Source organism: Tupaia chinensis, unplaced genomic scaffold (assembly GCF_000334495.1).
Source record: "Tupaia chinensis unplaced genomic scaffold, TupChi_1.0 Scaffold000263_1, whole genome shotgun sequence".
NCBI classification, from domain to species: Eukaryota; Metazoa; Chordata; class Mammalia; order Scandentia; family Tupaiidae; genus Tupaia; species Tupaia belangeri.
The window spans coordinates 1,056,626-1,070,095 of record NW_006159743.1 but is presented as its reverse complement, the minus strand read 5'-3'; the positions used below and the strand labels follow the sequence as shown (position 1 = coordinate 1,070,095).

Below are 13,470 nucleotides of genomic sequence, written 5' to 3'. Positions count from 1 at the left end.
CAGCCCCCTTAACCACTGGGCTAGGGGGTCCTGTCCTATACTAGTTTTATTTGTATCATTTACTTATGTATTCTGGTCCTGTACTTTTATTTGAAATTTTTTTCCTATATGTTGTGTGCGCTCACCACAGAAACAGAGACAGAAAGTGAGAAATTACCTCTCTCCCCCGCCCGGGAGGGATGGCAATGCCGCAATCCCTTTTCCTCCATTCTACTCTCAGGATTTTGGGCACCCAAGTACACACACCCAGTATGAGTTTTAAGCCTCCAGGTCCAGGACTCAGAAGTGCAATCGACTATGTGGGAGTCCAACAACATAACCATTACACCACCTGCTGGTCCCAATTTATTTATTTCTAAGATATGTTTTTGCTAGAGGCTATGTGCACCCACCACAGAGACAGAGTGACGAGACATCACCCACCGGAGGGATGGCCACACTGAAATTCCTTTTCCTCCATTCTCCTCTCAGGATTTTGGGCACCCACACATGCATCTGGCATGAGTTCCAAGCCACCAGGTCTGGGACTCCAGTCACACTGGCTACATAGGAGTCCAGCACTTAACCACTACGCCCTGCTGGCCCCTACTAATTTTTTCCGTTTCTGTAACTTCTATGTCTCTACTCAACCAATACCAGCATGTAGACTGTTTTCAGAACTTTGGACTCACAACCTAATTGTAACTCAATACTTTTGTGTTTAGTTTGGTGTCACACTAGGGTCATATTTTGCCAGCTGATACCATTCCCTACAGTATACCACAAATCTTTTTGCTTTATCAATTTTCAGAATTCACATACAGGTACTCCTCACTTAATGATTGAATCCTGTTCCTATGACCATGTTATGAGAACTGGTCAATAAGCACAGAGCTTAAAGGTGAGTATCTTGTGGTGTGTTGTGGTGCCATAGGGTATTTTTCAATACATGTGACACCACCCTAGAATAATGTAATTCTATCCATACAAAAAACATACATTAGGTAAGTATTAGAAAGTGACAAGACACACCACAACACAGTAATACGTATCTGGCATAATCATTTATTTATTCTGAATACTACTATAGGTACACAATAAAGTACACGTTTATAAAAAGGAATGCGTAGTCTCATGTGATTATGAATGCTTTGTGTAGTGATTACTGATTGTGGAACGAGATAAAGGGGATTCCTGAGACTCACACAGACTGAGAAATGGGATTCCCAGTGTTGGAGACCTGATCCTAAGTCTTACCCAATGTTAAATAGGTTAAGTGAGGAGTGGCTATATTTGCGAACCCAGAGCTACACAGTTGTTTTTCCTAAATTTGAGGTAGGCAGGAAGTTGTCATACTGTTATGCCCCCTCTTCATTCCACAAAACACCATGGCTGGAGGAGCCAGCACGTGGTATGGTGGTTAAGGCATTCGACTCCTACATGGCCAATCGTAGTTCAAGTCCTAGACCTGGTTGCTTGCTTTCTCATTTTCTCTTTTTCTCTCTCTCTAGTAAGCACATGTGCACTACAGCAAAATTTTAAAAATTATATTAAAATTAATCTTAAAAAGCACATTATGTCTAGCATAATCATTTTTAATGAGTTTTGCAAATCCTAATCTATTTGATTCATGTTCCTAAGTAAATACTTTTTTTTTATAATTTTCTAATTTTGGTTTCAAATATAGGGGGAAAAAAGATGAGCATTTTTTTAAACTCAAAGATTAACTTTTTTTTCTTTGTATACTGAATTATGTAGTGTCTTGTATCTAAGAAACATGAAAACATTTATAGTGTGCCAACTTTTTTATCATTCAAAATCCTATAAACAGGACTGCATTTTGGACTATAGTACTCAAACATTAAGACTGCATCTTCTGAATCACCCCTTGTTAGTTTTTGAGTATCACTGTGTACAAAGCATTAATACAGAAGACAGGTAGAAAAAATATGGAGCAGGATTGGCAGAGAAAATACAAGATGTTCAATTAACTCCAGTTAAACAAACTTTTAATATACTATGTCCCAAATTTTTACATATTAAAATACTGTTTATCTAAAATTCAAAATTTAACTGTGTCCTGTATTTTTATTTTTTTAAGAATTATTTTATCTAACTTTACATTTTAATTTGACCAGAGGAGGAGAGGGAGGGAGAAAGGGAAAGTGAGAAAGCAAGCCGCCAGGTCCAGGACTCAAACCGCGCGGTTGGCCATGTGGAAGTTCAGTGCCCTTAATCACCACGCTTCCCAATAAAAACCTGCCAGCCCCTGTGTCCTGTATTTTTAACTGTCAAATCTGCAACCCTTTGTAGAAAATCCTTATCTTTAGTAAACTAATTATTTAATAGGGAAATTAATAGACAATCATAGTAGAAGGCATATATGACAAAAGCAGTCATACAACCAAGCAGGGGAGAAAAAAACCTCTCCACTAACTTCAATAGAACAGTTCCTGGAAGAGATGACATTGAGGCACTTAAGATGACTAACTTTGGTCATCTTAAGTGGTAAACAGGTGGTTTAATGTGATGATTTGGAGTTCAAGTGTCCTGAATTAAATTCCAAATTCACCACTCATTCACTGTGTAACCTGAACAAGTCACTCAAGTTCTTTTTTTATAAAATAAGGATACTAATACCTATCTTATTAGATTATTTAAGAATCAGAAATACACACAAAACATCTAGAACAAAGGAGGCACTCTCCAAATGGTAACAATTATTACAACCAAAAATGTCATAAAGAGGGAACTTGTCACAAATACTTAAATGTTAATGTTATAGAATAACAGTAATATTGAATAAGTAATTTTATTTCCATGATCTATTTACACTGTACAAACACTGTTGCAAAGCACCCTACAAGTTCACAGTACATTACAATATATTTACTTTGAAAATATTCCTTTATAAAAGGTTCTTGAACACTGGCATGTTAACATGTGACGAAATTCTCAAAGCATGTCACGAAGTCTGTGATACCAAGAATGCTTCCAAGTGTGTCAATTTCACAATCACAAGTCACCATTTGAGTTTTAAATACATACACATTTTAAATTAAAAAAGGATTCTACAGTGGAAAGTTCTTGAGGCAACGCTTATTAGTTCATTAACGTACTTTCACAGAGATGATGTGTCATAATAATCCACAATATCACCTTAATCCACCCAAACATTTCAACAGTATAGCAGTCCAGAAATTTCTGTCATTTGTTGTTTTCTACTTCTTCTTCTTTGCTGGTTCTCCTGGTTCTACCTTGCGCTTTTTAGAAGTATGCTCATCTTTTTCATCATCTTTAAATGGAAAAGTTTCAATCAGTAATTTGAAAAAACAAGTTAAGCATTAAAATTTCACTGGTTTTATGCCAAAATCATCACTCTGGTTAAGCTAATGTTTTTTTTTCCCCCCAGAGCTTCTCAAGAAAAGCCAAAAATGAACTTTCAGAACTCTGTTTTTAAATTGCAAGTGAAAATAAGCAATTTTTTCCAACTGCAGTGATACATAATTTACAAAGTGAACTTTTAGTGTTTGCACTATTAGGGCAGTTTAAAGTGATTATATTTCCATGAAAATCAGTTATTTAGGCTAGGCAGGCGTCACGGTGGTTAAAGTGGATAGATCCCACATGGCTGACTGCATTTTGAGTCTTGACCTGGTAGTTGGTAAAGCATGTTGAGTACGTGTGCACATGCCCAAAATCCTGAGGAGTGAAGGAAAAGGGACTGCCACATGGTCAACTCATGAGGGAGGTCCCTTCTCACTTCTCTCTAGCAAGTGCATATGCCCTATAGGAAACTTTGGGGGGTAGGGAGAGGTGGAGTGGGACCAACAGATGGAGTAATGGCTATGTTGCTGGACTCCCACATAGCTAACTGTGGTTCAAGTCCCAGACCTGGCAGCTTACAACTCACGGCACGCACATGTGTGTGTGTGCCCACCCCAAATTCTGAGAAGATAATGGAAAGAAGTGATTGTGGAATGGCCACCCTTCCTGGGGAATGATTTCTCGCTTTCTCTCTCTAGTAAGCGCACATGTCCTATAGCAAAACGTTCTCTCAAAATCAAAATACAAAGCAAAAAAAAAAAAACCAAAAAAAAAACATAAAAAAAATTGTTCTGAAAAAGCTGCTCCCAAATATTCTACAGTATATACACTGTATATATTTAAATACAGAAATATACTCTGTATGTTTTAACAATGGAGTATTTTTTTTTAAAATAAAGTTATCAGCCTAACCATGACATTATTTAAGTAGCTATCACCTGTCCTGTTCCTTCCTTCCATTTTTTTTTTTTCAAAGATTTTTACCAGGGGCCAGTAGGTAGTGTAGTGGTTAAGGCACTGGACTCCCATGTGGACAATTATGTTCAAGTCCTACCAGGTACACATGCTTGTGTGCCCAAAATCCCGAAAGGAGAATGAAGGGATTGTGGTGTGGCCATCCCCTATGGGGGATAATTTCTTGTCTTCTCTCATCTTTTTTGGCAAGTGCACACACCCCATGGCAAAAATCTCTTTCAAAAACAAAATGAAACAAAACATTTTGCCACAGGGCACATGCATTGGCCAGAGAGAGAGGGAAAGTGAAAATTCACCCCCCAGGGCAGATGGCCATGCACCCATACATGCCCAGTGTGTTTTTCAAGTTGCCAGGTCCAGGACTCAAACTGTGAATTTTTGGATACAGGGTCTTACCTACCATGCCACCTGCTGGCCCTCCTTTCTATTATCTTTATTATTTATTATATAATCTTTAAATAATCTTTATCATCTTTTATTTTAATTGACAGAGGAAGTGTGTGTGTGTGTGTTTGTGTGTGAGAGAGAGAGAGAGAGCACTTCCCAATGGGGTATGGTCATGCAGCAATTCTTTTTCCTACATTTCTCCATTCTGTCAGGATTTCAAGACCCTAGGGCCAGGATTCCAAGTATGGTCCACCATGTGGGATCTGGCAGGCCTGTTCCTTTCGACTGCTCTCTCCTCCAAAATCGATCTCTCATTCCCCATCTCATTTTCCACTCCTATTCCAAATTGTTACGTCTTAAGGTTTTTTTAAAAAGCACTCACAAGCAGATGTTTCATAGAACCTCCATTTTTCAATTTTGTCTTGTATGTTAGTTCTGCCCCATTCCCGTAAGTGGGTAAAACACTCTAAGGACAATATAAAAATATATTTCTTTATTCCTTCATTTTATGGAGAATTTGGAAAGAGGAAGGAGGTTAGAAAAGAATATTACATTAAAACAATGTTCAGGGCCAGCAGGTGGTGTGGAGGTTAAGGTACTGAATCTGGGAAGGGTGATTTCTCACTTTCCCTGTATCTATCTCTTTCTAGTGAGCACATGCACTCTATAGCAAACAAACAAACAAAACAACTAAAACAAAAAATAATGTCCTTTACAGCTTTCCAAAATATTATCAGTGAGTGTAGCCAAAAAAATTACCAATTAAAGATGTTGCCAAACATGAAAAAGTGGGCTTTTACTAGAAAAAAAAATCAATAAAATGCAGGGTAATACAGACTAGTTGCTAATTCTCATCTCCATAAATCAATGTGTGGTTTATTTTTATTTTTTAGTTTGCTATAGGGTGCATGTAGTTGACAAAGAGAGACAAAGAGAAAAAGAGAAATCATCCCGCAGGGCGGATAGCCACACAATTCCTCCTCCTCCATTCTTCTTGATTTTGGGCATGCACACACACACACCAGGTGTGATTTCTAAGCCACGTGTCGAATTTGAACCAGTCGGCCATGTGGAATCCAAAGGCTTTAACCTGTGTGCCACCTGCTGATCCAAATGTATGGTTTATTTTAAGAACTTCATATAAAGAGAAAAAATGACATGCAGATTTTATGACATATAAGATATAAAATTCTTTTGAGCACATTACTTAATTGTAGCTTTTGACTTTATGTTCTTGATCAACAGGTAAAGTTCAACAGGTACCATGTAGTTATCTATGAAATATTCTAGTAAAGGGGCCTTCATATTAAAAAATTAGGGGAACCACCAATATTTCAAATAAATTCTTTGAGGGAAATAAATTTAAAATTTTCAGCTTTCAATTCCTTTCTGCTGACTACACCATGCTCCTAATATCACATTTTCTCATACGGGCAATAATTAGAATCAACAGCAATCTTCATTTATTCTTTCAATACAGTATGGTGATGTTCTTCAAGTGCTTCATACAGCTCTATGAATTTGTACAGACAGTGGAAAATCAACCACTCACCTCAGAAATTTACAAACTAAAGTTTTAATCATTAATTTACCATGTACACACAAAAAAACCAGTTTTACAAATCAACTGATATGGTATATAGTTCAAACAAGGCAAGGTGTTTGTTTTTTACTTGGAGATTAATTATCAAGCTTGTCTTTTGAGATTTTCAGTAATGGTAATACAAAAATTGAAGGTACTAAGTATACTATTAATATATATTAAAAAGTAATCTTGAGACACTTGGGTTTTTTAATCTACCTCTTATTTCAAGTAAATACACCAAATAACAACAAAACCATTAACTACTGAGATTGAAATAAATAACTTCCTATCTATCAGTGATTTAAGCAGAAGAGCTAATGCCATCTAGTGTCATGAAAGGCATTACCTTGAAAATCAGGGCGGGGGGGAAAAAAACCAAACCTGAAAACGTCTGCAGGGAGTGCCTTAAAGTAGATAAATGTCTTTGTGTTTATGCTGCAGGGCATGAGAAAGCTCTAAAGACATAATCTACTGCTGGGCTTTTCAGATAGAAGCTGAGTGTTAACCAGAGAAGGCCAGGAGAGACTTATTTAGATGCTCCATTACTACAGTCAATATAGAAAGCACTCAGCTTTACCTCCTCTATAAAAGAATAAACACAGGGGCCTGCAGGTGGCGTGGTAGTTAAAGGTGCTGGAGTCCCTGACCTGGTGACTTGCTTTCTTGTCAAATTAAAATAATTTTTAAAAAGTTAAATAAAAATAATTCTTAAAAAAAAAAAATGAACGAGCACAGAATGGCTGGGAGCCTCGGCGATCTCCATCAGAGATACCTGGTCTGCCCGACCCTTGCTTTTCGCTGCCTGTCCTTTCTCAATTCACAGCCCCATCTCTCCATCACCAGGCTGCAGCAAATGTTCATTCACCAGCTTTACTGAGCTTTTTATTTATTTAAGATTTTTTTCATAGGGCACATGTACTTGCCAGAGAGGTAAAGTGAGAAATCACTCCCTAGGGAGATGGCCACACCACAATCCCTTCTTTATTCTCTCAGAATTTAGGCACATGCACCTGGTGTGCTTTTTATTTTTAAGCTGCCTAGTTCAGGACTCATACCATGGAGCCAGCTATGTGATGGCCAGTATTTTAGCAACCATGATTCCTGCTAGCCCTTTACTGAGCCTTTTTTACCTCTGCACCATACAGTATGACTATATGGTGAGGAAACAATTTTTCCTTTTTTTTCAGGAAAGGGGGAGTTGCCATAGGGTGCTTGCACTCACAGGAGAGACAGAGACAGTGAGAGGGAAAGTGAGAAATCACCTCCCGGGAGGTATGTCTACTCTGTACTCCCCTCTTTTCCATTCTCCTGGGATTTTGGGCATATAAGCACACACACTTGTCTTGAGTTTCAAGACACCGGTCCGAGACTCGAACTGTGGTCAGCATGCAGGAAGGAGTCCAGCAATGTAACCAATTATGCCATCTGTTGGCCCCACAATTTTTCTAGCCTAAGACTCAAGTCAGCAAGGTAAAGTTTAACTTATAAACTAACTTTCTAAATTTTAACAAAAGGAAAACCAAAACAAACAAGCAAAAAACCCCATGAGCTATTTTAATAAACAACTAATTACAAGTTGTTTTATTAAAAAATATATATATATTTACATACATACATACATACATACAGGGTGGGTCTTATTAAGTCACAATCCTCGATGCTCCTGCCTGAGCTTCATGAGTAGCTGGACCACAGGCTATGCCTGGCTCAACAGTTAACAACATGTTACTAGGAGTACATTAATGTCTGAGCCTTACTCACCTACACTGTACAAACACTAAGCTAGAAGTGCTCCCAAGTGGCAAGTTTCTCCTCTAAAAGTATATGCAAGAAGTAAGCTGGCAAGAAAGTCCAGAGTACAGAAAATGGGAAAGTGAAATAAAAACAAGTAACTTGACAATCTGAAAGATTCGATAATTTAAGAGCACAGCGTTTTTGATGCGTAACATCTCATTAACTGAAAAAAAAACAACACGTCAAAAAAAGATTAGGGAAACTGATTTTACAGAGACTTTGTGAACATGGTATGAGAGTTTGAGATGAAAAGACTTCTAAAAAGGAAGTTATTTATTACCAAAAGAATTATAGTCCAGAGCCAACAAAGTCAAAACTGAAGATGGCAGAATTATCTTTTAATCTTTCCTATTTTTTTTTGATGAGGTGCGTGTACTCCCCTAAGAGGGGAGAAGAGAAAGCACCCCTGTGTGGAGAACGATCACACTGCAATCCCTTGTCCTCCATTTCTCCCATTTGGGATCGTATGCACATACCCAGTATGTTTCTCAAGCCACTGGGTCTGGAACTCGAATAGCAAGGCCAACCAGGTGGGATCTAGCTGCCTTAACTAGGGGATCATGAAGCTGATCCTATCTTTTAATTTTCTGATCCACCTTAAAGCCATTGGAGCTTTGGATTTTTATTTTTGTTTTCGTTTTTTTTTTTTTTTGTAACTGCCTATATTCACTTTCTGATAACTATCATGTGATCAGAAGGAAAAAAAATCATCTGTGGGAATATAGCAGTGCTATTTGTCACATATTTTAAACTACTAACTGAACTGAAAAGCAAGAAAAAGGTACTTTTTCTTGTTTGCCCTAGTATATAATCCTGGCCTCCTCCATATAGGGATGACATGAGAGCATTTGCCTGCAGCAACCTAGTTTGAATATTGACTCTAGTCCCCTACAGTCATCCTTTATACAGGATAACTATTTCTCAAACACTGGCTTGGAAAAAATTAAGAGACCAAACCCTAATTACTACGGGCATAATTTTCATTTAAAGGGCTAAATTTGAATCTGTTTTTTTTTGCTGTTTGGACAAATTCCTTTTTCCTTAATTAATTTGTCAGAGCACATATGACTTGATGACAGGGATGGGGCAGGGTGAGAAAGGACACCCTGCACCCTAAGCCTCAGGGGGAATTGTCATGCTGCAATCCCTCCTTTCTCCTCCTCCTTTTGGGATTTTGGACACACATGTATATGTGCCTGGTATGTTTTTCTTTTTTTTTTAATAATTATTTTATTTTTATTTATTCATTCTTTTTTTTTTTTTTTTTTTTTTTTTCACTTTTTGACCAGAGAGAGACAGAGGTTGAGAGTGAGAGAGAGAGGAAGTGAGAAAGCAAGCCACCAGATTAAGGACTTGAACCCTGGTCGGCCATGTGGGAGTGTTCAGCGCCCTAATTACCACGCCACCTGCTGGTCCCTCTTTTTCTTTTATTTGTTATCATTATTTTTTCTAATTTGACCAGAGAGAGACAGAGAGGGAAAGTGAGAAAGTAAGCTGCCAGGTCTGGGACTTAAACCATGGTCAGCCATGTGGGAGTCCAGCACCTTAACCCAGATGTCACCTGCCAGCCCCTGCCTGGTGTGTTTTTCAAGCATTGGTCTGGGACTCAAACTTCATAGCCAGCCATATGGGATCCAACTGCCTTAACCACCATGGTATTAGCTGCCCTGAGCCATTTCTTTAATCTGAGACTTTTCTTATCTGTAAGACTGTAACAATGAATCATATACTACTTCTGTATCAGGTTGCTAAGAGTAATAAAGTAGAAAACTTTTTAGTAAAAGTACCTATTTTAGAGCTGGGTTTTGTCCAATTTTGTGACCTTTGACAAGTCATGTAAGCTCTCATTTCCACACTTCCCCAACTGGTTTCTTAAGATATTGTTAAGGATTAAAGATTATTTGTGTAAAAGTATTTTTGTTAACTATATAAATTACACAATATGAAATTTTACTCATTTCATTTAACATCCCCCAGAATAAGCCATTTACCTAAGATAAGGCTTCATTAGAGATTTTTTTTTTTAATGTTTATCTATCCATTTCTTCTACCAGTGAAAAAATGAGAGGAGAGGCAGCACCCTCAATAGGGTCTTGACACTGCAATCCATACCTAGCCTTCAGCCAGCCTTGGGTCACAGACTAGCATGTCCAGCATACTTGAGGACGACTCCAGACTAACCAGGGACCCTCCCCTCCCATGTGGCACGGCCTCACAGAGAACTGGCACTTTATCACCATGTCACCTCTCATTAGTAGGACTTCTAATACACACTGCAAAATCATCAAAAGAAATGTAAAAGCTAGGCAGAATCAAAACTGTACTAAGAACGCCTGTGGTTATTCTTCTCGTAAAACAAAACATAACCTGGGGCTGAATGATGACATAGCAGTAAAGTGAGACACTTTATGGAATAAAACATGTCATAAGGGGAAAAGAAGAGTGAGATACTCTTCAGGCTGATCCATGTGAGGGGTCTTAGACTTGCATCCAGAGACCTGCCTGAGGAGAGCAGGCACATAGGTGCCCATGATCTGAGGCTGGCTGAAGCTGGAGGTTGACAGCACCAGCAAGACCTACTAGAGGTTTGCTCTCTCTTGATAAATAAACTTAAGGAAAGAATAAGACCCATAGAAGATATTGTCTCTTTCTTTGTCATGGAAGAAGTAAACAGACCCCATAGAAGATGCTGTCTCTTTCTCTGTCTTGGAAGAAGTAAACAAACTTAAAAAAAATCAAGACCCAAAATACAAGTCTCTGTATGACTATAAAAGGTACAAAGTAAGCAGCTCTTGTACTGTGGGAAGATCAGATGTCTGTTTAACAAAAAGGGAACACCCCTTCTTAAAAATGACTGTCCAGGGGAACAACAGATGGAATAATGGCTATGTCACTGGACTCCCATGTAGTCAACCACAGTTCAAGTCCTGGACCTGGTGGCTTAAACTCATGCTGGGTGTGTGTGCATGCGTGCGTGCCCAGGATTCCGAGAGGAGAATGGAGGAGAAGAAACTGCGGTGTGACTGTCCCCTCCCCCTCCCCCCGCCCAGGGTGATTTCTCACTTTCTGTTTCTCTGTCTCTGTCTTTCTGGCGAGCGCAGGTGCCCTATGGCAAAAACCTCTCCCCCAACCCATGCCAAAAGACAGTCCAAAATATTTAATTCAACAATTATCCACTAAATACTTAAAAGGTACTAGTAACTATGCTAGAAACAGAAAGATGAGGATATAGCTGTTTGAGGAACTTATTTTCATAAAGGAAACAGATATGTGAAAAATAATCACATACAAGTGATAACTGCAATCAATACCATGAACATATATAAGAAATATAGGAATAAATAGTGAGAAGTATTATTTAACATTTCTTTCCTTCTCTGAGTTGCCATGGGAAAACTCTGGAATACTGAAGGATAAATGAGTTTGCCAGTCAAAGGAGGAGGAAAGAACATTCTAGACTAAGGTACAACACACAGTAAAAGGCAGGGGACCATAAAACAGCATGATCAATTCAGTTCCGCATTTGAAGATCTCAGGGGCCATTCAAAATAACAATGGAAAGAGAGCTGAGGCCTATCACAGAATGTCCTGATCTATACTGTTTGTAGACAAATTACGTAATCACACATGACTTTTTGAAAGTAAACACAGTGTGAAGGATGCAATTGAGGGTGTAAGGTGTAGAGGCAGACACTACTGTAACAGTCCAAGTAAGAGATGAAATTATAATATTAAGAACAAAGGTGAGAAGTTAAAGTCATTATCTTCCTAAATTTAATTTTGTCACACTAATTTTAGTTCTGAAGTACTTCTGTAATATAAAATGAAGCATTCAGCACTTCACAGCTGCAATCACAAGAACACATGAATTAATTCATGCCATTCTAATAATAAACCACATAGACTTCTGGTTGAAATATCAGAGATTTCACTTTAAAGCCTAAATAATTTATGATCTTTCACTAAAACGCAGCATATGCACTACTGGTTGAGATACCAGACCACTTTAAAGTCAAATTTTATGATCTTTCTCAAAAAACAAAGCAAGTAATATCCAAACACCCACCATCATAATCCCTGCCAATTCACTAGGTTTAAATGTCATTCATTAAATATTCATCCTTTTTTTTTTTTTTTTGAGGTTTTTGCTATGGGTGCCTGCGTTCACCAGACAGAGACAGAAAGTGAGAAATTACCCCCTGGGGGGATGGCCACGCCGCAATCCCTTCTCCTTCATTCTCCTCTTAGGATCTTGGCACACGCACACGTGCCCGGCGTGAGTTTTAAGGCACCGGGTCTGGGATGTGAACCGTGGTCGACTACATGGGAGTCCAGCGACATAGCCATTATGCTAACTGCTGATCCCAAACAATCCTTTCTAAGCCCAACACAGGGACCAGAAGATACTACCTCTGGAGTCAGACCCTCCTTACCAGATTCCAATGTCTCCTCTCCTTCTGGTAGAAGTCTAGCTTTCTTAGCATTCTGTGGGGCATCATCACCATTGTCCTCATATATGTTAGACCATTTTATTGCCATATCCAGTTCTGGAGGTGGAGGCTTCTTCTCTGTAGTGTAGGTTTCTGGAGGTGGCACATAGTTTGACTTCCATATTTTGAATTCCTTTGGAGGCTGTTAAGCAAGCACACGAAGAGGCACTGTGAGGAACCGGGTTCCTACGTTCTACATGAGCACATGCACCTCCCTGCCGCTTGCTTATCGTTCAGGCTGACTTTTTCTTTTTCTTTTTTTTTTTTTTTTTAAGATTTAAAAATACATTTTTTTTTCCATCAAAATCACAATACGGTTAAGTGAAAAGCCAAAGGGTTCCCTGTATGAATAAAGCTCATAACTTTTAGTTACCAAAGAAGAATCCAGTCTCAGACACTACGCCAAGGCTGACCCCTTCAGGAGGCTGCAGCAGACACTGTCTTGGAGGCAGCACCGCAGGCACTTCGGCGTCAAAGGGAAGGGGTCTCGGGGAGAAGCTGCAGCGAGGGGGCGGGGGAGTCACCACCGTTAGTCCTGGCCGCGCGGGGTCGGGGCACCGAGCGCGGAGGTTCGGGTCTCCTCACATGGGGGTGGGGCTGCGGGTCCTGCTAGACACCCACCGAGCTGGGGGAGGGGGCCCGGCTCCCCGGGGCTGGAGGGGCGAGGGGCGAAGCGGCATACCGCGGGGCTGGCTGAGCGGACAGCAGGCCCCGAGAGGGCGCTGAGGAGGAAGGGGGCGGAGGCCCGGGCCAAGACCGGGAGGCGGGTCGGGGGCCTCACCTCCTCCGGCGCCTTGACTACGTGCCTCTCCCAGTCTATCTGCTTGTTGAGCGGATTGTAGAGGAAGGCCGGGCGAGTCACGCTCCGGAACAGCTCATCGGGTCCCGGCAGCCGCTTCTCCGCCTTGTGCCCGCAGCCACCCGACGACTTGG

The 13,470-nt window shown here is 39.8% G+C and overlaps 1 protein-coding gene across 1 annotated transcript; it reads right to left on the bottom strand.

The window, feature by feature from the left end:
* Positions 1-2,772: 2,772 nt before the first annotated feature.
* CUNH1orf52 (chromosome unknown C1orf52 homolog) lies at positions 2,773-13,470 on the bottom strand (the record flags this gene model as incomplete). The annotated part of the gene is given in 3 exon segments (XM_014588164.2): positions 2,773-3,274; positions 12,481-12,679; positions 13,319-13,470. Coding segments are annotated over 3 exon segments (425 nt in total), but the record flags the coding sequence as incomplete, so codon positions are not given.